This window comes from Oncorhynchus masou, chromosome 13 (genome assembly GCF_036934945.1).
Source record: "Oncorhynchus masou masou isolate Uvic2021 chromosome 13, UVic_Omas_1.1, whole genome shotgun sequence".
NCBI lineage: Eukaryota > Metazoa > Chordata > Actinopteri > Salmoniformes > Salmonidae > Oncorhynchus > Oncorhynchus masou.
The window spans coordinates 23,648,408-23,672,769 of record NC_088224.1 but is presented as its reverse complement, the minus strand read 5'-3'; the positions used below and the strand labels follow the sequence as shown (position 1 = coordinate 23,672,769).

Below are 24,362 nucleotides of genomic sequence, written 5' to 3'. Positions count from 1 at the left end.
AACTAATAACACTATGTTGGGTTGTGGTGTGTTCCATTTCCAAAAATCATTTGGGGTACATACGTCTGTAGAGAAGTGTTGGTGCAGTTGATAAAGTTTCTGTCTGATATCTTCTCTAGTATCAACAACGCACTGGTCTCATGGCCCTGATGGTGAGAGAGAGAGGGATAGAGAGAGGGTAAAACATTTAACAAACAGTCATTTGATTAACCATATATGGTGCATGTGTGAGTATTACCTTGCTACAGGCCAGGTGAAGAGCTGTGTTCTTGTTAGTATCCTGTAGTGTGAGGTCTGCCTTAGCACTGCTCACCAACACTTCTATATGAGAGAGAGAGAGACACCAGAATAGGTAAGGTGTGAGATAGGTAGTAGGGAAGGAGAGGAGAAGTGTAGAGAGTGTGTACTGACCCACAGCGTTGGTCTGTCCGTTGTGCGCTGCCATCATCAGTGGCGTGGTCCGTGTGTGTGTGTCGGAGGTGTTCGCCTGAGCTCCGTGACTCAACAACAAGGACACACACTCCACGTGGTCTGAGAATGCTGCCGCATGGAGGGGAGACCTTCAAAGGGTGACAGCAGTCACTGTTACACACACTACCTCACGTTCTGCGAGTCTGTGTAGGGGCGGACCTCCCAACACGCCCCCCAAAAAAACTCAGTCGGGTCTCGTGCTCATAGGCTCTGACATCCCGGGGGCCCACATTGATTTTATTTACTCTCACTAAGATATCATATTAACATGGTCATGGCAAAATTCATGGCAACATTTGGAAAATTGCAGGAAATTTGCTTTAAACTTGCAAAAATGTCTCAACCCTATGGCAAAATGTGTAGTTTCATGAAATTAACTATAAAACTGCTACATTTTCTCTGCCCCATTGGAAAATTAGTAGAATTGCATGCAATTTGTTCAATCTTCTCTGCGCCCCATGGTAAAACAACAAGAGGGTGGGGTTCACCGACAAGAGGGGGGGGGAGGCACTAATATGTTTTGCCCGTTAGGTACAACATTTCACTTAGGGGCCCCAAAAGACTAGGGCTGTGTATGTGTGTGTGTTTAATAATTTGTGTGTAATTAAAACACTACTGGACAGTTTATTAGGTACACCATCCTATTCACAAAAATGGATCGCTCCTACAGACAGTGAGTCACATGGCCTTGGCTTACTATATAAAGCAGGCAGACAGGCATCCAGTTACTGTTTGATTGAACGTTAGAATTGGGCAAAACAAGTGACTGAAGCGACTTTGAGCGTGGTATGACCGGTGCTAGGCACACCGGATCCAGTACCTCAGAAACAGCCGCCCTCCTAGGCTTTTCATGTACGACAGTGTCTATCGTTTACAGAGAAGAGTGCAACAAACAAAAAACATCCAGTCAGCGGCAGTCCTGTGGGTAAAAACAGCTCGTTGATGAGAGAGGTCGAAGGGAAATGGCAAGAATCATGCAAGCTAACAGGCGGGCCACAAACTGACAAATAACAGTGCAGTTCAACAGTGGTGTGCTGAACGGCATCTCGGAACAAACAATTTGTCGATCCTTGTCACGGATGGGCTATTGCAGCAGACGACCACACTGGGTTCCACTCCTATCAGCTAAAAACAAAAAGAAGCAACTTCAGTTGGCACACAATCACCAACACTGGACAATTGAGGACTGGAAAAACATCGCCTTGTCCAGCGAATCCAGGGCCCTGTTGCGTCACGCTGATGGCAAAGTTAGGATTTGTCCATGGACCCATCCTGCCTAACAGGCTGGTGGCGGTGGTGTGATGGTGTGGGGAATGTTTTCCTGGCACACGTTAGGTCCCTTGATACCAACTGAGCAATGAAAGTTCCCGACAACTTGTAGAATCCATGCCAGAAGAAGTCAGTCTGTTCTGGGGGCAAAGGTGGGTCCGAGCCAGTATTAGATGGGTGTACCTAATAAACGGTCCAGTGAGTGTATATATGCGTGTAATAATGTGTCTCACCTGCCCTTGGTGTCTGTAGTGTTGACTATAGCAGAACCCAGAGAGTTGATCAACATCTCAGCGACTCCCTCGTTGTCATTCATACTGAAACAAGCAGAGAGGAAACACTTTCTTTCTCCTTCGGGGGTAGATCATCTTTAAAATTGCAGGTAGATTGAGGCTTCTATCAATGTCATTGTCTGCATCATTTCCAATCACACTTTTACACTCATTTAATATTTTATTTACATCCCGATGTAACACAAATTACACCTTTTTAGTGATCATATATTTATTTAGGTGGTCATAGACAGACATACTAGGACCTGTGAATCTCAGCACCCTGCGCTTAAGCCTAGTCATTAGTTGTGAGAGTTGAGGCTTACACGGCACAGTGCAGAGGGCTGAAGTGGTTTCCCTGTGTCTTCTTGAACACTTCCTGTTCCAACAACAACTCTACACACCCATCATAACCTGGAGCGAGAGAGACAGAGAAACAGTCAAAAGTATAGCACTGTATTGTCTACATATAATTCTAGTTTATCATTCATTCAGATCAGTTAACCAACATTAATATGATGATTCTCTAACGCTGTGTTTACCATTGTAGCAGGCCCAGTGCAGCGGTGTGTATCCGTGGTTGTCGGTAAGAAGTGTGTGAGTGTGCAAGGCATTAGCAGCCTGAAGTAGTGCTCCCAGCACACCGGTGTGTCCGCAAGCTGCTGCCAGGTGTAGCGGAGAGCGCCCTGCCCGGTCACATACACACACACTCGCCCCACGCTGCAACAACGCCTCAACACACTCCTCATGACCCGACACCGCCTAAAGAAACAAAACAGATTATTAAAAGTGTGTGTTCTTGTGTCTGAGTTTGTATGTGTGGTGTGTACGGTGTACAGTGCATTCAGAAAGTATTCCGTTTTTCACTTTGTCATTATGTGTTAGTGTGTAGATTGATATGGGGGAAAAAACGATTTAATCCATTTTAGAATGAGGCTGTAACATAACTAAATGTGGAAAACATCAAGGGGTCTGAATAATTTACAAATGCACTGTATGTGTATATGGTGTGTGTGTGTGTGTGTGTTTTTGCATTTGTGCTTGTGTGTATGGTGTATGTGAATATATAGTGTGTGTGTGTGACTGTATAGGGACTAGGGAGTTTGTGTGTCTCACCCCGCGGTGTAGTGCAGTCCTGCCCCAGTGGTCTTTAGCCTCTACGTCAGCTCCTCTACTCAGTAGAGAATACACACTCTCTGTGTGTCCGCTCAATACCGCCAGCATCAGAGGGGTCCTACACACACAATCAATATATTTACCAATCACTCAATCAATCCATCATTGATTAATCAGGCAAATCTAAAAGTAGCTAGCTCACACAGTCAATACATTAGTCTCTCACACACACTTACTGTCCGTTGGCGTCTTGTACATCTACAGAGTTGTGTGTGTCTGTGTTGTTGATGAGAAGACGGAGACAGTCAGAGTGGCCGTTCATCGCTGCAGGAGGAGACACACACTCAGGGTTAGGGAAAAAGATGGGTATGCAATGTGTGTGTGTGTGTGTAGTCATTGTGCGCCTGCTGGCTCTCATATACATATAATACCTGCAATATGTAAGGCTGTCCTCTTCAGCGTGTAATCCTTGGTGTGTGTGTGAGCTCCGTGGTGCAGTAAAAGTGACACACACTCCTGGTGGCCCCTGGAGCAGGCTAGGGAGAGCGGGGTCCGGCCCTCAGGGGTCCGAATGTCCACCTCCAACAGACCAGCAGCCAACACCTCCAACACGCCACAGTGACCATGGTACGCCTGGAGAACACACACACCAATCAATACAAATCTATATATTTATCACAGTGACCATGGTACGCCTGGGGAACACACACCAATCAACACAAATCTATATATTAATCACAGTGCTTCCCAAACTTCCTTGCATTGTGCCCCACGTAAAGCATTTCGGTTTTTCTATTAACCTACAGACTAATTGGCAGCGGAGTGTGTGTGACTCACCGCGAGGTGAAGGGGGCTGATGAGGGCGTGGTTATCAGAGTCACTCAGGATGTCTGTACCAGATGTCTCCATCAGCTGAGCGAGCGAGAGCGAGAGAGAATGCCTTCAGTATTATTCTCTAAAAAGCTAGAACATTAGAACAAGCAGCAGAGGGTACTCCTCTCCCATGTCATCAGACCACTAATGTTGTCCATCTACTTACCACATCTAGAGGAGTCTCCCTGGATATCTGAAAAACAAGAAGACAGAATGCAAATCCAGTCACTACTTGTAGTGGGAAGTAGGTAATGGTGTCCGGGTAGGTCATGTACGAGCAGGATGTACTAACCAGTTCAAGGCAGAGTGTGTGTCCGTATGCCGATGCATAGTGGACTGGGTTGTAGCCCTGTCGGTCTCTGATCCCTGGGTTGGCATCGCTCCTCAACAGGTACTCTACACACCTGACACAAACACACACACAGAGGGTCAGACAGGACAGACAAGACAGACAAGACAGACAACTACTACTACTACTACTACTACTACTACTAACTTTCCCTCTGTGCCAGCAGCAGCGTAGTGTAGAGGAGAACAGCCCCTCTCATCCAGCTCGTTGACTCCAGCACCAGACCCCACCAGGGCAAACACACACTGAGATTTACTGTTACAACAGGCATAGTGAAGAGGAGTCCTAGAGAGAAGAGTGTTACTGTCACAATAGGCATGGAGTCCATTTGCTTTTGTTTAAGAAATGTTTTGCAACAGAATTGACATAATGAATACACCCATGGAGAGAAGAGGAAGAACAATACTTTATCTTCTTTGTATAGAACGGAAAAATGTCTTTATGCAGCCATGTACGCACACAAACACACAAAGGCTGAACGTAAAGCTGAACCACTGACCTTCCAAACCTGTCCTTTCTGTTGAAATCTGCTCCTGTATTCAACAACAGATTCAAACACTCCAGGTTCCTGATGGAGAGAGGGAGACCGAGAGAGAAAGAGAAAATTAATTGTACAGTAGAACATTGGATAGAACAACTAACTGCAGAAAGGACTTAAAAATCCAAGAGCAAAGGACAGAGAGACACGAAAAAGGGGAGGATTTAAAGAGTTGTTGTTTCACCCTCCTGCAGCTGCAGCATGTAGACATGTCCTTCCAAAGTGGTCAGGAGTGTCTATGTGGAAGTCTGAGGAGAGCAGTTTCCTGCAGCAGTCAGAGAAGCCACTGAGAGCTGCCAGATGGAGGGGGAACATGCCATGGACGCCACGTCTGTAACAAACATCACGTCAGCGGTGCTTAGCCAGGTGTGTGTCACAGTGATAGTCTCCAACTCCGTCTAGTGAGTGAGTGTAGACTTAGCGGTGTTGTCTCCATGTGTGATAAGTCTGTCTGTGTGTATGCACACAGTACCAATCAAACATTTGGACACGCCTGCTCATTCAAGGGTTTTTCTTTATTTTTACTATTTTCTACATGGTAGAATAATAGCGAAGACATCAAAACTATGAAATAACACATGGAATCAAGTAGTAACCCCAAAAAAGTGTTAAACAAATCAAAATATATTTAATATTTGAGATTCTTCAAAGTAGCCACCCTTTGCCTTGACAACTTTGTCACCTGGAATGCATTGAAATTAACATTTGTGCCTTGTTAAAAGTTCATTTGTGGAATTTCTTTCCTTCTTAATGCATTTGAGCCAATCAGTTGTGTTATGACATGGTAGGGGTGGTATACACAAGCCAGCCCTATTTGGTAAAAGACCATGTCCATATTATGGCAAGAACAGCCCAAATAAGCAAAGAGAAATGACAGTCAATCATTACGTCAAGACATGAAGGTCAGTCAATAAGGAACATTTCAAGAACTTTTGAAGTTTATTCAAGTGCAGTAGCAAAAACCATCAAGCACTATGATTTAACTGGCTATCATGGGGACCGTCTCAGGAAAGGAAGACCCATCGTTAACTGTAAGTACCAGCCTCAGAACGTGTACCCCAAATAAATGCTTGAAGGAGTTCAAGTAACAGACACATCAACATCAACTGTTCAAAGGAGACTGTGTGAATCAGGCCTTCATGGTTGAATTGCTGCAAAGAAATCACTACTGAAGGACACCAATAATAAGAAGAGACTTGCTTGAGCCAAGAAACACGACCAATGGACATTAAATCTGTCCTTTGCTTTGATGAGTCCAAATTTGACATTTTTGGTTCCAACTGCTGTGTCTTTGTGAGACGCAGAGGAGGTGAACGGATGATCTCCGAATGTGTGGTTCCCACCATGAAGCATAGAGGAGGTGATGTGATGGTGCTTTGCTGGTGATACTGTCCGTGATTTATTTAGAATTCAAGGCACACTTAATCAGCATGGCTACCACAGCATTCTGCAGCGATATGCCATCCCATCTGGTTTGTTTTTCAACAGGACAATGACTCAACACACCTCCAGGTGGTGTAAGGGATATTTGACTAAGAAGGAGAGTGATGGAGTGCTGCATTAGATGACCTGGCTTCCAATATCACCCAACCTCAACCCAATTGAGATGGTTTGGGATGAGTTGGACTGCAGAGTGAAGGAAAAGCAGCCAACAAGTGCTCAGTATATGTGGGAACTCCTTCAAGACTGTTGGAAAAGTATTCCAGGTGTAGCTGGTTGAGAGAATGCCAAGAGTGTGCAAAGTTGTCATCAAGGCAGAGGGTGGCTAATATATTTTGATTTGTTAAACAGTTTTTTGGTTACTACATGATTCCATATGTGTGTTTCATAGTTTTGATGTCTTCACTATTATTTTACAATGTAGAAAATAGTAAAAAATAAAGAAAAAGCCTGGAATGAGTAGGTGTGTCCGAACTTTTGACTGGTTTTGTATATATATACATACACTACCGTTCAAACGTTTGGGGTCACAGAAATGTCCTTGTTTTTGAAAGAAAAGCACATTTTTTTGTAAATTGAAATAACATGAAATTGATCAGAAATACAGTGTAGACATTGTTAATGTTGTAAATGACTATTGTAGCTGGTAACAGCTGATTTTGAATGGAATATCTACATAGGTGTACAGAGGCCCATTATCAGCAACCTTCACTCCTGTGTTCCAATGCCACGTTGTGTTAGCTAATCCAAGTTTGTGGTAAAAATGATGTAGGTAAAACAAAGCGCGATTTAAAAGTACGTATCTCAGAGCACCGTAGCACCATTAGGTGTAAAAACTTGACTTATCCAGTTGCGGCCCACTTCTTGGAGGCAGGCCACTCGATTTCATCTCTGCGTTATATTGGCATCAAACATGTCACCCTCCCTAGGAGAGGGGGTGACCTTGATAATTTATTGTTAAAACGAGAGGCTGCCTGGATCTTTAATTTAAAGACCCTTGCGCCCTACGGTCTCAACGTAGACTTTGATCTGAAGCCATTCTTGTGACTTTGCCATTGTAATTGTGTGTAAACTTGTATAGTCAAATTAATCTATGATCGTATGCTATCCATTTGTTTGTATGCTGTTCTTTGTATGATATTTTATTTGATTATTAACCAATGATATTAGGCCACTCCTGGCCATGATTACAGACACCTGTGTCCTTTGACACTATATAAACGAGTCATCCCGCAGTGTTTGTGATTATACCCTGATGAAGACAGCTTGGCTGTCGAAACGTTGGTATTAAATTTTTGCATCTGAGCTCCAAGAGTGTGCGGCTCTCTTTTATTTTTATTTTCAAGCTAATCCAAGTTTATCATCTTAAAAGGCTAATTGATCATTAGAAAACCCTTCCGCAATTATATTTTAGCACAGCTAAAAACTGTTGTTCTGATTAAAGAAGCAATAAAACTGGCCTTCTTTAGACTAGTTGAGTATCTGGAGCATCAGCATTTATGGGTTCGATTACAGGCTCAAAATGGCCAGAAACAAAGACTCTCTTCTGAAACTTGTCAGTCTATTCTTGTTCTGAGAAAAGAAGGCTAATCCAGGCGAGAAATTGCCAAGAAACTGAAGATCTCATACAACGCTGTGTACTACTTCCTACACAGAACAGCACAACCTGGCTCTAACCAGAATAGAAAGTGGGGGGCAAGTTCAGCCGTTTCCAGCTACAATAGTCATTTCCAGCATTAACAATGTCTATGCTGTATTTTTCTCATCAATTTGATGTTATTTTAATGGACAAAAAAAAGAGCCTTTCTTTCAAAAACAAGGACATTTCTAAGTGACCCCAAACTTCTGTAGGGTAGTGTGTATCCATCTATCTATCGATATACAGTGCATTCGGAAAGTATTCAGACCCCTTAACTTTTTACGTTACAGCGTTATTCTAAAATGGATTACATTTTTTTTTGTCTCAAACTACACACAATGACAAAGCAAAAACAGGGTTTTAGAAATGTTTGCAAATGTATTAAAAATAAAAAACAGAACTGCCTTATTTACATAAGTATTCAGACCCTTTGCTATGAGACTCAAAATTGACCTCAGGTGCATCCGGTTTCCATTGATCATCCTTCAGATGTTTCTTCAACTTGATTGGAGTCCACCTGCGGTAAATTCAATTGATTGGATTTGGAAAGGCATACACCTGTCTATATAAGGTCCCACAGTTGACAGTGCATTTCAGAGCAAAATCCAATCCACAAGGAATTGTCTGTAGAGCTCTGAGACAGGATTGTGTCGAGCCACAGATCTAAGGAAAGGCACCAAAAAAATATCTGCAGCTTTGAAGGTCCCCAAGAACAGTGGCCTCCATCATTCTTAAATATAAGAAGTTGGGAACCACTAAGACTCTTTCTAGAGCTGGACTGAGCAATCGGGGGAAGAAGGGCCTTGGTCAGGGAGGTGACCAAGAACCTGATGGTAACTCTGACAGAGCTCCAGAGTCACTCTGTGGAGATGGGAGAACCTTCCAGAAGGACAACCATCTCTGCAGCACTCCACCAATCTGGCCTTTAAAGTAGAGTGGCCAGACTGAAACCAGTCCTCAGTAAAAAAAAGGCACATGACAGCCCTCTTGGAGTTTGCCAAAAGGCGCCGAAAGGACTCGAAGACCACGAGAAACAAGATGATCTGGTCTGATGAAACTAAGATTGAACTCTTTGGCCTGAATGCCAAGCGTCTAGAGGAAACCTGGCACCATCCCTACAGTGAAGCATGGTGGTGGTAGCATCATGTGTGGGATGTTTTTCAGCAGCAGGGACTGGGAGACTAGTCAGGATCAAGGGAAAGATGAACGGAGCAAAGTACAGAGAGATCCTTCATGAAAACTTGCTCCAGAGCCCCCAGGACCTCAGACTCGGGCGAAGGTTCACCTTTCAACAGGACAACGACCATATGCACACAGCCAAGACAACGCAGGAGTGGCTTCAGGACAAGTCTCTAAATGTCCTTGAGTGGCCCAGCCAGTGCCCGGACTTGAACTTGATCGAACATCTATGGAGACCTGAAAATAGCTGTGCAGCGACGCTCCCCATCCAACCTGACAGAGCTTGAGAGGATCTGCAGAGAGGAATGGGAGAAACTCCCCAAATACAGGTGTGCCAAGCTTGTAGCGTCATACCCGCGAAGACTCGAGGCTGTAATCTCTGTCAAAGGTGCTTCTAAAATGTATTGAGTAAAGGTTCTGAATACTTACGTAAATGGTGATATAATTTTTTTGTTATTTGCCTAAATGTCTAAAAACCTGTTTTTGCATTGTCATTGTGGGGTGTTGTGTGTAGATTGATGAGGGAAAAAACTTGAATCCATTTTAGAATAAGGCTGTGCTGTAACAAAATGTGGAAAAAGTCAAGGTGTCTGAACACTTTCTGAATGCTCTGTATATACACTTAACACAAATAGAAACACAGCATGCAACAATTTTAATGAGTTGCTGTAAATCAGTCAATTGCAATAAATGTATTCGGCCGTAATATATGGATTTCACATGACTGGGCAGGGGTGCAGTCATGCGTGGGCCTGGGAGGGCATAGGCTCACCAACTTGGGAGCTAGGCCCACCGACTGGAGAGCCAGGCCCAGCCAATCCTAATTAGTTTTTCTCCCAAAAAAAGGTCTGTATTACAGACAGAAATACTCAGTTTCATCAGTTGTCCAGGTGGCTGGTCTCAAGACAATCTCGCAGGTGAAGAAGCCGGATGTGGAGTTCCTGGGCTGGCGTGGTTACACTTTGTCTGCGGTTGTGAGGCCGGTTGGATATACTGCCAAATTCTCTAAAACGACGTTGAAGGCGGCTTATGGTAGAGAAATTCACATTCAATTCTCTGGCAACAGTTCTGGTGGTTATTCCTGTAGTCAGCATGCCAATTGTACGCTCCTTCTAAACCGGAGACATCTGTGGCATTGTGTTGTGTAACAAAACTTAACATTTTAAAGTGCAGTTGTGTAATGATCATGCTGTTTAAACCTTCCTACAATTGAGGAGTAGAAAAACATTGCCTGTTCCGATGAATCCCGTTTCCTGATGAATCATGCTGACAGGCAGAATGAGAATTTGGCTTAAGTAGCATGAGTCCATGGACCCATGTTGCCTGGTGTCCACAGTACAGGCTGGTGGTGGTGTAATGGTGGGGAATATGTTCCTGGCACACATTAGGTCCCTTGATACCAACTGAGCAATGTTTGAACACGACATAGTATCTGAACATTGTTGCTGACTAGGCTCATCCTTTCATGGCTAGAGGGAGGTCCGACACAATAATAGATGGGTGTACCTAATAATCTGATCACTGAGTGTATTTGTGTGTGTCTTACTTGGCGGTGTTGGCTCCGTGTGTGAGCAGAGTGTTGATCAGTAACTGGTGTCCGTAGCGAGCAGCGATGTGAAGAGGAGAGTTCCCATTCTTATCCTCACAGTCCACCTCCGCACCTGCACAGACAGACAAAGAACAAATAGTAGGGTGTTAGAAATATTGATAGACCAATAGCAGTGTGTGTGTGGTGTTTTGGGGCGGGCCTCACCATTTTGAATGACAGCCTGAGAACGAGAGAACCTTCCATGGACCGCTGCCATGTGGAGAGGGGTCTTCCCATCCTTACTCTGGAGTGGGGAAAGAGAGAAAGAAAGCAAGACATTTCATTCTGTTTGTCAGAAGAGCTGTGATGTTCAGGACTGGTTGATGTTCCCTGTGTTATAAACCTCCCTATTCAGATCAGGACTGGGTGATGTTCCCTGTGTTATAAACCTTCCTATTCAGATCAGGACTGGGTGATGTTCCCTGTGTTATAAACCTCCCTATTCAGATCAGGACTGGGTGATGTTCCCTGTGTTATAAACCTTCCTATTCAGATCAGGACTGGGTGATGTTCCCTGTGTTATAAACCTTCCTATTCAGATCAGGACTGGGTGATGTTCCCTGTGTTATAAACCTTCCTATTCAGATCAGGACTGGGTGATGTTTCCTGTGTTAAACCTTCCTATTCAGATCAGGACTGGGCGATGTTCCCTGTTTTATAAACCTCCCAGATCAGGACTTGATGTTCCCTGTTTTAGATCAGGACTGGGTGATGTTCCCTGTTTTATAAACCTCCCTATTCAGATCAGGACTGGGTGATGTTCCCTGTGTTATAAACCTCCCTATTCAGATCAGGACTGGGTGATGTTCCCTGTGTTATAAACCTCCCTATTCAGATCAGGACTGGGTGATGTTCCCTGTGTTATAAACCTCCCTATTCAGATCAGGACTGGGTGATGTTCCCTGTGTTATAAACCTCACTATTCAGATCAGGACTGGGTGATGTTCCCTGTGTTATAAACCTCCCTATTCAGATCAGGACTGGGTGATGTTCCCTGTTTTATAAACCTCCCTATTCAGATCAGGACTGGGTGATGTTCCCTGTTTTATAAACCTCCCTATTCAGATCAGGACTGGGTGATGTTCCCTGTGTTATAAACCTCCCTATTCAGATCAGGACTGGGTGATGTTCCCTGTGTTATAAACCTCCCTATTCAGATCAGGACTGGGTGATGTTCCCTGTGTTATAAACCTTCCTATTCAGATCAGGACTGGGTGATGTTCCCTGTTTTATAAACCTTCCTATTCAGATCAGGACTGGGTGATGTTCCCTGTTTTATAAACCTCCCTATTCAGATCAGGACTGGGTGATGTTCCCTGTGTTATAAACCTCCCTATTCAGATCAGGACTGGGTGATGTTCCCTGTTTTAGATCAGGACTGGGTGATGTTCCCTGTTTTATAAACCTCCCTATTCAGATCAGGACTGGGTGATGTTCAACTCTTCTCACACCCCCCCCAAGGCCCTGAGCAACTTCAGCTCTTCTCTCACCCCCACCCTACCCCCTTCACTCTTCTCTCACCCCCCACCCTACCCCTGAGCAACTTCAGCTCTCTCACCCCCACCTCAGTCCTGACAACCCCACCCCCACCCTACCACCCTGAGCAACTTCAGCTCTTCTCTCACCCCCACCACAGCCCTGAGCACACCCCCCTGAGCAACCCTCTTCTCTCACCCCCCCACCCTACCATCCCTGAGCAACTTCAGCTCTTCTCTCACCCCCACCACAGCCCTGAGCTTCTCTCAGCCTGAGCAACTTCAGCTTTCTCTCACACCCCCCACCCTACCATCCCTGAGCAACTTCAGCTCTTCTCTCAACCCTTCCCTGAGCAGCTCTTCTCTCACACCCCCCACCCTACCGCCCTGAGCAACTTCAGCTCTTCTCACACCCCCCACCCTACCGCCCTGAGCAACTTCAGCTCTTCTCACACCCCCCACCCTACCGCCCAACTTCAGCTCTTCTCACACCCCCCAACCTACCGCCCTGAGCAACTTCAGCTCTTCTCACACCCCCCACCCTACCGCCCTGAGCAACTTCAGCTTTTCTCACACCCCCCAACCTACCGCCCTGAGCAACTTCAGCTCTTCTCACACCCCCCACCCTACCGCCCTGAGCAACTTCAGCTCTTCTCTCACACTCCCCCACCCTACCACCCTGAGCAGCTTCAGCTCTTCTCTCACACTCCCCCACCCTACCGCCCTGAGCAACTTCAGCTCTTCTCACACCCCCCACCCTACCGCCCTGAGCAACTTCAGCTCTTCTCACACCCCCCACCCTACCGCCCTGAGCAACTTCAGCTCTTCTCTCACACCCCCCACCCTACCGCCCTGAGCAACTTCAGCTCTTCTCTCACACCCCCCACCCTACCGCCCTGAGCTACTTCAGCTCTTCTCTCACACCCCCCACCCTACCGCCCTGAGCAACTTCAGCTCTTCTCTCACACCCCCCACCCTACCGCCCTGAGCAATTTCAGCTCTTCTCTCACACCCCACACCATATGTCCCACTACTACCCTGTTGGCCTAGGAGAAGTGTGTGTGTGTACCCTGATGTTGACGTTAGCTCCGTTCCCAAGCAGTAGTTCCAGACACAGCGCCCCCTGGCGGGAACAGGCTGAGAAGTGCAGCGCAGACAGACCCCTCTCATTTACCTGTTAGAGTGAGATAAAGTTACAATATACACACCAACACATGTACACCAACACATGCACACACACAGATGGGTACCTGGTTGATGGAGGCTCCAGCCTCTATGAGTTCGTTGACCACCACATCCTGGCCATTATAACTGGCCATATGGAGAGCAGAGTTACCATAAATATTACCCTGGTTTATCTAGAGAGATGGAGGGCGGGGAGAGAGAGGGAGGGGAGGAGAGAGGGAGGGAGAGCGCGGGGAGAGAGGGCGAGAGGGAGAAAGCGCGGTGAGAGAGAGAGAGAGAGGGGGAGAGCGCGGGGAGAGAGGGCGAGAGGGAGAAAGCGCAGTGAGAGAGAGAGCAGGAGAGGGGGGAGAGAGCGGAGGGAGAGAGAGAGCGAGGGGGAGGGAGAGCGAGCGGAGGGAGAGAGGCGAGGGAGAGAGCAGGGTACGAGGGAGAGAGCGAGAGAGAGAGAGAGAGCAGAGGAGAGAGAGAGCGAAGGGAGAGAGAGAGCGAAGGCAGAGAGGAGAGAGCGAGAGGAGAGAGAGGGAGAGAGCAGAGGGAGAGAGAGAGCGAGGGCGGAGGGAGAGAGCGAAGGGAGAGAGAGAGCGAGGGCGGAGGGAGAGAGCGGAGGGAGAGAGAGAGCGAGGGCAGAGGGAGAGAGCGAAGGGAGAGAGAGAGAGCGGAGGGAGAGAGCGAGGGCGGGAGGAGAGAGCGAGGGCAGAGGGAGAGAGCGAAGGGAGGGCAGAGGGAGAGAGCGAAGGGAGAGAGGAGAGCGAGGGCGGAGGGAGAGATGCAGAGGGAGAGAGAGACCTGCGAGGGCGGAGGGAGAGAGAGAGCGAGGGCGGAGGGAGAGAGCAGAGGGAGATGCGAGGGCGGAGGGAGAGAGCGGAGGGAGAGAGCGAGGGCAGAGAGGGAGAGCAGGCGAGGGCGGGAGGAGAGCAGCGAGGGCGGGAGGAGAGAGCGAGGGCGGGAGGAGAGAGCGAGGGCGGGAGGAGAGAGCGAGGGCGGGAGGAGAGAGCGAGAAACAGTTAGTTTGTGTATCTCAATAGACTTCTTTCTTTGCTATTAGGAGAGGATGAAATCGAATGATGTGTGTGTACCTGTACCCCCAGCAGGCATTGAATGATGTGTGTGTGTACCTGCACCCCCAGCAGGTATTGAATGATGTGTGTGTGTGTACCTGCACCCCCAGCAGGTATTGAATGATGTGTGTGTGTGTACCTGCACCCCCAGCAGGTATTGAATGATGTGTGTGTACCTGCACCCCCAGCAGGTATTGAATGATGTGTGTGTACCTGTACCCCCAGCAGGCATTGAATGATGTGTGTGTACCTGTACCCCCAGCAGGCATTGAATGATGTGTGTGTACCTGTACCCCCAGCAGGCATTGAATGATGTGTGTGTGTGTGTGTGTGTGTGTGTGTGTGTGTGTGTGTGTGTGTGTGTGTACCTGTACCCCCAGCAGGCATTGCATGATGTGTGTGTACCTGTACCCCCAGCAGGTATTGAATGATGTGTGTGTACCTGTACCCCCAGCAGGTATTGAATGATGTGTGTGTACCTGTACCCCCAGCAGGTATTGAATGATGTGTGTGTACCTGTACCCCCAGCAGGCATTGCATGATGTGTGTGTACCTGTACCCCCAGCAGGTATTGAATGATGTGTGTGTACCTGTACCCCCAGCAGGTATTGAATGATGTGTGTGTACCTGTACCCCCAGCAGGTATTGAATGATGTGTGTGTACCTGTACCCCCAGCAGGCATTGAATGATGTGTGTACACCTGCACCCCCAGCAGGCATTGAATGATGTGTGTGTGTGTGTGTGTACCTGCACCCCCAGCAGGCATTGAATGATGTGTGTGTACCTGCACCCCCAGCAGGCATTGAATGATGTGTGTGTACCTGTACCCCCAGCAGGTATTGAATGATGTGTGTGTACCTGTACCCCCAGCAGGCATTGAATGATGTGTGTGTACCTGTACCCCCAGCAGGTATTGAATGATGTGTGTGTGTGTACCTGTACCCCCAGCAGGTATTGAATGATGTGTGTGTGTGTACCTGTACCCCCAGCAGGTATTGAATGATGTGTGTGTACCTGTACCCCCAGCAGGCATTGAATGATGTGTGTGTACCTGCACCCCCAGCAGGCATTGAATGATGTGTGTGTACCTGCACCCCCAGCCCCAGCAGGTATTGGACAGTGGTAGTCATCCCACTAGAGGCAGCGACATGTAGAGGAGTATAAGAGTTCTTATCTTTACAGTCCATCTCTGCTCCACTAGACACCAACAACCTCACCACCTCCATATGACCTTGGAGGGAGGGAGATGTAGAGAGAGATGGAGGGAGAGAGGGGAGAAAGAGAGCGGGTATGAGTACATTTTGTTAGCATACCATTTCATACCATTTTGTTAGCATACCATTTTGTTGGCATACCATTTTGTTAGCATACCATTTCATACCATTTTGTTAGCATACCATTTCATACCATTTTGTTAGCATACCATTTTCTAGAAAAAAATCTAATCATCAAATCAAAATGTATTGATACAAGCGTTTTGACATTCTAATCCCTCTATAGTGTATAGCTCTGAGTGGGGGTGTCTTACCCATGTAGGCAGCCCAGTGGATGGCTCGCCTGTCTTTCTTATCAAAGGCGTCGATGTTCGCTCCTCTGGAGAGAAGCAGCTTCACCATCTGACACACACACACACACACACACACACACACACACACACGTGAAGTCATACTAGCCTCATGAAATGGCAACTAATACATCTGTGAAAGTGTGTGTGTTACCTCCAGGTGTCCGCTGAAGGCAGCATGGTGCAGGGCTGTGCGTCCACCCCGGTCCGACACATTGACGTTGCTAAGCAATGGGACGAGGGCCTCGGCAACGCGGATAGCCTTGTTGTTGGCAGCAACATGGAGAGGAGTCTGCCAGTTCTTGTCCCGCGCGTTCACATCAGCACTGTGTTTTATCAACATACACACTGCATCCTACACACACACACACACACACACACACACACACACACACACACACACACACACACACACACACACACACACACACACACACACACACACACACACACACAAAGAAAGAAAGAGCGTTGACATAATCACTGTCAACGAGACTGATGCAGCATGAGAAAGAGCATTGATGAAGGTGTGTGTGTGGTGTGAGTGAGTCTGTTACCTCGCTGCAGGAGGCAACAGCTCGGTGAAGAGGAGTTAACCACTTATTGTCTTTAGCATTTACTCTGGCTCCTAAAAAACACAGGGAGAGAAAAAGTTAAGGGTTAACTTTCCTCTGACAGAGAGTGGGTGGGGACCCACGAGTTACTAGGGGAAACGCCCATGATCCTTTGAGAGGCCAGGCCCATGTGTGTAAGGGGTTAAAATAGACCGTCACAGCACGTGATACTGTTCCATCACAACACACACAGGGAAACAACCTCCACATCTCTCTCCCTATCATTTCCTCTCCACGAATGGGTGATGCCAACATTGGCTGCTGTGACCAAATTCTCATTCTAAGTCTTCAATTTAATAGGCTTTTTAGGCATCTTAGTTTTATCAGGTATAACAGGCAGACAGGTCAAACAAACAGGCAGACAGGTCAAACAAACAGGCAGACAGGTCAAACAAACAGGCAGACAGGTCAAACAAACAGGCAGACAGGTCAAACAAACAGGCAGACAGGTCAAACAAACAGGCAGACAGGTCAAACAAACAGGCAGACAGGTCAAACAAACAGGCAGACAGGTCAAACAAACAGGCAGACAGGTATAACAAACAGGCCAGTCAAACAGGCAGACAGGTCAAAAACAGGCAGACAGGTCAAAAACAGGCAGACAGGTATAACAAACAGGCAGACAGGTATAACAAACAGGCAGACAGGTATAACAAACAGGCAGACAGGTATAACAAACAGGCAGACAGGTATAACAAACAGGCAGACAGGTATAACAAACAGGCAGACAGGTATAACAAACAGGCAGACAGGTATAACAAACAAAAAGACTGGATCATCATCCAAATACTCTCTAGCAAACTTCAGACGGGCCTGGACATGTACTGGCTTAAGCAGGGGGACACGTCTGGCACTGCAGGATTCGAGTCCCTGGCGGCGTAGTGTGTTACTGATGGTAGGCTTTGTTACTTTGGTCCCAGCTCTCTGCAGATCGTTCACTAGGTCCCCCCGTGTGGTTCTGGGATTTTTGCTCACTGTACTTGTGATCATTTTGACCCCACGGGGTGAGATCTTGCGTGGAGCCCCAGATCGAGGGAGATTATCAGTGGTCTTGTATGTCTTCCATTTCCTAATAATTGCTCCCACAGTTGATTTCTTCAAACCAAGCTGCTTACCTATTGCAGATTCAGTCTTCCCAACCTGGTGCAGGTCTACAATCATTTTAAAAATCCTACAATTTGATTTTCTGGATTTTTTTTCTCATTTTGTCTGTCATAGTTGAAGTGTACCTATGATGAAAATTATAGGCCTCTCATCTTTTTAAGTGGGAGAACTTGCACAATTGCTGGCTGACTCATTTTTTTTTTTTGCCCCACTGTATAACAGGCAGACAGGTACAGGTACAGTATAACAGGCAGACAGGTGCAGTATAACAGGCAGACAGGTGCAGTATAACAGGCAGACAGGTGCAGTATAACAGGCAGACAGGTACAGGTGCAGTATAACAGGCAGACAGGTACAGGTACAGTATAACAGGCAGACAGGTGCAGTATAACAGGCAGACAGGTGCAGTATAACAGGCAGACAGGTACAGGTACAGTATAACAGGCAGACAGGTGCAGTATAACAGGCAGACAGGTGCAGTATAACAGGCAGACAGGTACAGTATAACAGGCAGACAGGTGCAGTATAACAGGCAGACAGGTGCAGTATAACAGGCAGACAGGTGCAGTATAACAGGCAGACAGGTACAGTATAACAGGCAGACAGGTACAGTATAACAGGCAGACAGGTACAGTATAACAGGCAGACAGGTACAGTGTAACAGGCAGACAGGTACAGTGTAACAGGCAGACAGGTACAGTGTAACAGGCAGACAGGTACAGTGTAACAGGCAGACAGGTACAGTGTAACAGGCAGACAGGTGCAGTGTAACAGGCAGACAGGTACAGTGTAACAGGCAGACAGGTACAGTGTAACAGGTAGACAGGTACAGTGTAACAGGCAGACAGGTGCAGTGTAACAGGCAGACAGGTGCAGTATAACAGGCAGACAGGTGCAGTATAACAGGCAGACAGGTACAGTATAACAGGCAGACAGGTACAGTGTAACAGGCAGACAGGTGCAGTGTAACAGGCAGACAGGTGCAGTGTAACAGGCAGACAGGTGCAGTGTAACAGGCAGACAGGTGCAGTGTAACAGGCAGACAGGTGCAGTATAACAGGCAGACAGGTGCAGTGTAACAGGCAGACAGGTGCAGTGTAACAGGCAGACAGGTGCAGTGTAACAGGCAGACAGGTGCAGTGTAACAGGCAGACAGGTGCAGTGTAACAGGCAGACAGGTGCAGTGTAACAGGCACAGGTATAACAGGCAGACAGGTACAGTGTAACAGGCAGACAGGTACAGTGTAACAGGCAGACAGGTACAGTGTAACAGGCAGACAGGTGCAGTGTAACAGGCAGACAGGTACAGTGTAACAGGCACAGGTATAACAGGCAGACAGGTACAGTATAACAGGCAGACAGGTGCAGTGTAACAGGCAGACAGGTGCAGTGTAACAGGCAGACAGGTACAGTGTAACAGGCACAGGTATAACAGGCAGACAGGTACAGTGTAACAGGCAGACAGGTACAGTGTAACAGGCAGACAGGTACAGTGTAACAGGCACAGGTATAACAGGCAGACAGGTACAGTATAACAGGCAGACAGGTGCAGTGTAACAGGCAGACAGGTGCAGTGTAACAGGCAGACAGGTACAGTGTAACAGGCAGACAGGTGCAGTGTAACAGGCAGACAGGTGCAGTGTAACAGGCAGACAGGTGCAGTGTAACAGGCAGACAGGTGCAGTGTAACAGGCAGACAGGTGCAGTGTAACAGGCAGACAGGTGCAGTGTAACAGGCAGACAGGTGCAGTGTAACAGGCACAGGTATAACAGGCAGACAGGTACAGTGTAACAGGCAGACAGGTGCAGTGTAACAGGCAGACAGGTGCAGTGTAACAGGCAGACAGGTGCAGTGTAACAGGCAGACAGGTGCAGTGTAACAGGCACAGGTATAACAGGCAGACAGGTACAGTGTAACAGGCAGACAGGTACAGTGTAACAGGCAGACAGGTAAGATGTGTACCTGAGAGGATGAGGAGTTCGATGATGTCAGCATCTCCTAGGTAGGCTGCAGCGTGGAGCGGGGTCCTTTTCTCACTGTCCTGGTAGAGACCAGAGCAGAAGGAAATATCACACACACAACTTTTATGTTCATTTTAGAAGGGAGGTACAGTATGTAAAAAAAATCTAATTTCAAACTAGCTTCAATTTTCATAATAAACTTGAACACACACACACACACACACACACACACAGCGTCTCACTATGCTGCCAGTAGACAAGAGGGAGCACAACTATGTCCCACACAACAGCGCAGCCAGCCAAGTGTGACGGGTAAATCGCAACCAAGTGGATGACTTGACTTCCCCGCTCTCCCTGTTCCCCTCTCTCCCTGTTCCCCGCTCTCCCTGTTCCCCGCTCTCCCTGTTCCCCGCTCTCCCTGTTCCCCGCTCTCCCTGTTCCCCGCTCTCCCTGTTCCCCGCTCTCCCTGTTCCCCTCTCTCCCTGTTCCCCTCTCTCCCTGTTCCCCTCTCTCCCTGTTCCCCTCTCTCCCTGTTCCCCTCTCTCCCTGTTCCCCTCTCTCCCTGTTCCCCTCTCTCCCTGTTCCCCTCTCTCCCTGTTCCCCTCTCTCCCTGTTCCCCTCTCTCCCTGTTCCCCTCTCTCCCTGTTCCCCTCTCTCCCTGTTCCCCTCTCTCCTCATTTTCAGGAGTCTGGTAGACACTGCAGGGCAGCTGGGAGGGGGTCAACTACTACTGTACTTGGCAGGGATCTCACTAGAAGCCAGACTAATGACAGCATCACTCCTCCACTCCTCTTACCCAAAATCTTTGGGCTGCTTTCCCAGACACAGATTAAGCCTAGTCCTGGACAAAAACATCTAGCTCAAGAGTCTCCATTTACATTTCTTTATTATCCAGGACAAGGTTTAATTGGTAAAATGGGAAACCGCCCAACTATGTCACAATCAACTGTTTAAGAGAGCATCTTCATTTTCACCTGTAATTAACTCAGAAAGGAAAGGTTGACAAGTGTGTTAGATTGTTGTGGTCTCTTGAGCTGTGGCCAATCATTGGTCAGTGTGTGTAGTTTTGGCCAGTCTTCTGTCAGCCTACCAGGGAGCAAGGTAATAAAGGCAGGATGACAAGACGATGGAGGGATTTCTCTCCTCTCTCTGGGGGGTGGCCTATCGACCAGTGGTTGTGTGTGTGTGTGTGTGTGTGTGTGTGTGTGTCTCGCTGGTGTGAAAGTGACCGATGTGTGACTACAAGAGTACCTCTGTCGCTCTCCCTCCTCATTTCTGTAATGAGGATGTTTTACCGTCTGTCTGACCATACAAAGCAGGTCCTCTCTGTAGAACTAACTGTCTGAGCCCTCTCCTGTACTCCCTGTTCACCCACGACTGCGTGGCCACGCACGCCTCCAACTCAATCATCAAGTTTGCGGACGACACAAGTGGTAGGCTTGATTACCAACAACGACGAGACGGCCTACAGGTAGGAGGTGAGGGCCTTCGGAGTGTGGTGTCAGGAAAATAACCTCACACTCAACGTCAACAAAACTAAGGAGATGATTGTGGACTTCAGGAAACAGCAGAGGGAACACCCCCCTATCCACATCGATGGAACAGTAGTGGTGAGAGTAGTAAGTTTTAAGTTCCTCGGCATACACATCACATACAAACTGAATTGGTCCACTCACACAGACAGCATCGTGAAGAAGGCGCAGCAGCGCCTCTTCAACCTCAGGAGGCTGAAGAAATTCGGCTTGTCACCAAAAGCACTCACAAACTTCTACAGATGCACAATCGAGAGCATCCTGGCGGGCTGTATCACCGCCTGGTACGGCAACTGCTCCGCCCTCAACCGTAAGGCTCTCCAGAGGGTAGTGAGGTCTGCACAACGCATCACCGGGGGCAAACTACCTGCCCTCCAGGACACCTACACCACCCGATGTTACAGGAAGGCCATAAAGATCATCAAGGACATCAACCACCCGAGCCACTGCCTGTTCACCCCGCTATCATCCAGAAGGCGAGGTCAGTACAGGTGCATCAAAGCTGGGACCGAGAGACTGAAAAACAGCTTCTATCTCAAGGCCATCAGACTGTTAAACAGCCACCACTAACATTGAGTGGCTGCTGCCAACACACTGACACTGACTCAACTCCAGCCACTTTAATAATGTGAATTGATGGGAAATGATGTAAATACATCACTAGCCACTTTAAACAATGCTACCTTATATAATGTTACTTATTATTCATCTCATATGCATACGTATATACTGTACTCTATATCATCGACTGCATCCTTATGTAATACATGTATCACTAGCCACTTTAACTATGCCACTTTGTTTACATACTCATCTCATATGTATATACTGTACTCGATACCATCTACTGTATCTTGCCTATGCTGCTCTGTACCATCACTCATTCATATACCCTTATGTACATATTCTTTATCCCCTTACACTGTATATAAGACAGTAGTTTAGGAATTGTTAGTTAGATTACTTGTTGGTTATTACTGCATTGTCGGAACTAGAAGCACAAGCATTTCGCTACACTCGCATTAACATCTGCTAACCATGTGTATGTGACAAATAAAAATTTGATTTGATTTGATTTAACCACGCTAGTCAATCTGGATGGATGGAACAATCAATTCCAGCTCTCTCTCACTCCCTTCCATGCCCTCCCCCTCCGGTCTAACTCACTCGCTCTCTCTTTCTCTGCTTCCCTCCATCTCTTGTTCTCTCCATGTAGCAGAGGGCAATCAGGGGAGTAACGTAGGTCGTAAACAAAGTCACATGTCGGAGAGGGAGGCCTGTAATAGGTCAGACTGAAAACTGCTGACTCAAACAGACCAAAATGTCTCTGATGACCCCAGCAATATAGAGACGGGGGGGGGGGAGAAAAGACGTCAGGGAGAGAGGGAGAGAATGAGGGTGGGGGTGAGAGGGAGGGATGACGGGGGAGTGAGAGGGAAAGAGAGAGGGCTGAACAGAAAGGGAGTTGAAAAGAAGGAACTAACCTACCCTTACCTGATTGATTGCCTGAAAGACTCTGGCCTCTCAACATTGATTTAGTAAGAGACCGAGAGTACAGACACATTGGCTATTCCTCAATTTTCTAAAAAGTCTGTCCTCTCTTCCTGTCCTTCAATGCACTGACCTGAAAGAACTGACCAGGAAAGGCAGCCTAATGATGAGAACTGACCAGGAAAGGCAGCCTAATGATGAGAACTGACCAGGAAAGCCTGCCTAATGATGAGAACTGACCAGGAAAGCCTGCCTAATGATGAGAACTGACCAGGAAAGCCAGCCTAATGATGAGAACTGACCAGGAAAGCCTGCCTAATGATGAGAACTGACCAGGAAAGCCTGCCTAATGATGAGAACTGACCAGGAAAGCCTGCCTAGTGATGAGAACTGACCAGGAAAGCCTGCCTAATGATGAGAACTGACCAGGAAAGCCTGCCTAATGATGAGAACTGACCAGGAAAGCCTGCCTAATGATGAGAACTGACCAGGAAAGCCTGCCTAATGATGAGAACTGACCAGGAAAGCCTGCCTAATGATGAGAACTGACCAGGAAAGCCTGCCTAATGATGAGAACTGACCAGGAAAGCCTGCCTAATGATGAGAACTGACCAGGAAAGCCTGCCTAATGATGAGAACTGACCAGGAAAGCCTGCCTAATGATGAGAACTGACCAGGAAAGCCAGCCTAATGATGAGAACTGACCAGGAAAGCCAGCCTAATGATGAGAACTGACCAGGAAAGCCAGCCTAATGATGAGAACTGACCAGGAAAGCCTGCCTAATGATGAGAACTGACCAGGAAAGCCTGCCTAATGATGAGAACTGACCAGGAAAGCCAGCCTAATGATGAGAACTGACCAGGAAAGCCTGCCTAATGATGAGAACTGACCAGGAAAGCCTGCCTAATGATGAGCTTCCACCTGTCAAGTCTTTGACAATCATTGCAGATGAAGGGTGAAGAGGAGATGAGGAGAGGATGGATTTGCAAGCAATTTAGAGCAAGAGATGCTTATGGACTGACTGACTTTTGTCTGTGTGTGTGTACAGTAATGTTACCTGTACGTTTACATCCTCCTTCTTGAATATGAGGGAGCGGACTTCATTAGGGTCCACACTGAAGATGGCTTTCAGCAGAGAGGGCTGTATGGGAGGACACAGAGAGAACTATCATTCACTGTGTGTGTGTGTGTGTGTAAAAATAATATTTATTTTTGATTATTTAGTATTATAGCTACTATTATTATTGTTGTCGCTGTTGTTTTCATAATATTTAGGTGCATCTCTTCACCTTGGCAACATTGACTTTCATTCATGCCAATGACAGCAGATTGAATTTGAGTGAGAGAGAGAGACAACAAGAGCAAACAATGGAAAGAATAGATAGTGAGAAAACTGGAGAGAGAGATGGAAAGGTGCTAGATAATTTTCCTCTGAATGACTTGGCGAGATGACTAACAAGACAGAACCTGTTAACATCCTGCTTGCTAACGTTACTACAGTTTGTTTACATGCTGACAATTACGACGGGGCTTTTTCATCTAAAGGGACCCATGAGCACCAACATCTGAAGGTCATAGGAGCAAAAAGCTAAGAGTCTATATTTGAGATATTAAGGCATATAAAAAAAAAATCAAACATTT

General features: G+C 47.1%; 1 protein-coding gene across 3 annotated transcripts in view; it reads right to left on the bottom strand.

Annotated features, from left to right (window-relative positions):
• Nucleotides 1-24,362, bottom strand: part of LOC135551938 (serine/threonine-protein phosphatase 6 regulatory ankyrin repeat subunit A-like) — a 58,405-nt gene that overhangs the window by 10,637 nt on the left and 23,406 nt on the right. For 2 of the 3 annotated variants that reach the window (XM_064983231.1, XM_064983230.1), the window contains exons 2-26: nt 23,779-23,862; nt 19,699-19,777; nt 16,575-16,645; nt 16,172-16,372; nt 15,982-16,069; nt 15,542-15,684; nt 13,460-13,567; nt 13,279-13,383; nt 10,900-10,978; nt 10,693-10,807; nt 5,073-5,219; nt 4,850-4,918; nt 4,498-4,635; nt 4,294-4,405; nt 4,168-4,194; nt 3,966-4,040; nt 3,560-3,761; nt 3,365-3,452; nt 3,129-3,246; nt 2,555-2,774; nt 2,339-2,426; nt 1,974-2,057; nt 412-560; nt 239-321; nt 64-146 (exon numbers count right to left, since the gene is read on the bottom strand). In XM_064983231.1, the coding sequence (XP_064839303.1) occupies nt 64-146; nt 239-321; nt 412-560; nt 1,974-2,057; nt 2,339-2,426; nt 2,555-2,774; nt 3,129-3,246; nt 3,365-3,452; nt 3,560-3,761; nt 3,966-4,040; nt 4,168-4,194; nt 4,294-4,405; nt 4,498-4,635; nt 4,850-4,918; nt 5,073-5,219; nt 10,693-10,807; nt 10,900-10,978; nt 13,279-13,383; nt 13,460-13,567; nt 15,542-15,684; nt 15,982-16,069; nt 16,172-16,372; nt 16,575-16,645; nt 19,699-19,777; nt 23,779-23,862 (2,756 nt within the window). The remainder of the gene's footprint in view (nt 1-63; nt 147-238; nt 322-411; nt 561-1,973; nt 2,058-2,338; nt 2,427-2,554; nt 2,775-3,128; nt 3,247-3,364; nt 3,453-3,559; nt 3,762-3,965; nt 4,041-4,167; nt 4,195-4,293; nt 4,406-4,497; nt 4,636-4,849; nt 4,919-5,072; nt 5,220-10,692; nt 10,808-10,899; nt 10,979-13,278; nt 13,384-13,459; nt 13,568-15,541; nt 15,685-15,981; nt 16,070-16,171; nt 16,373-16,574; nt 16,646-19,698; nt 19,778-23,778; nt 23,863-24,362) is intronic. The other variant, XM_064983232.1, reaches the window with a different exon arrangement.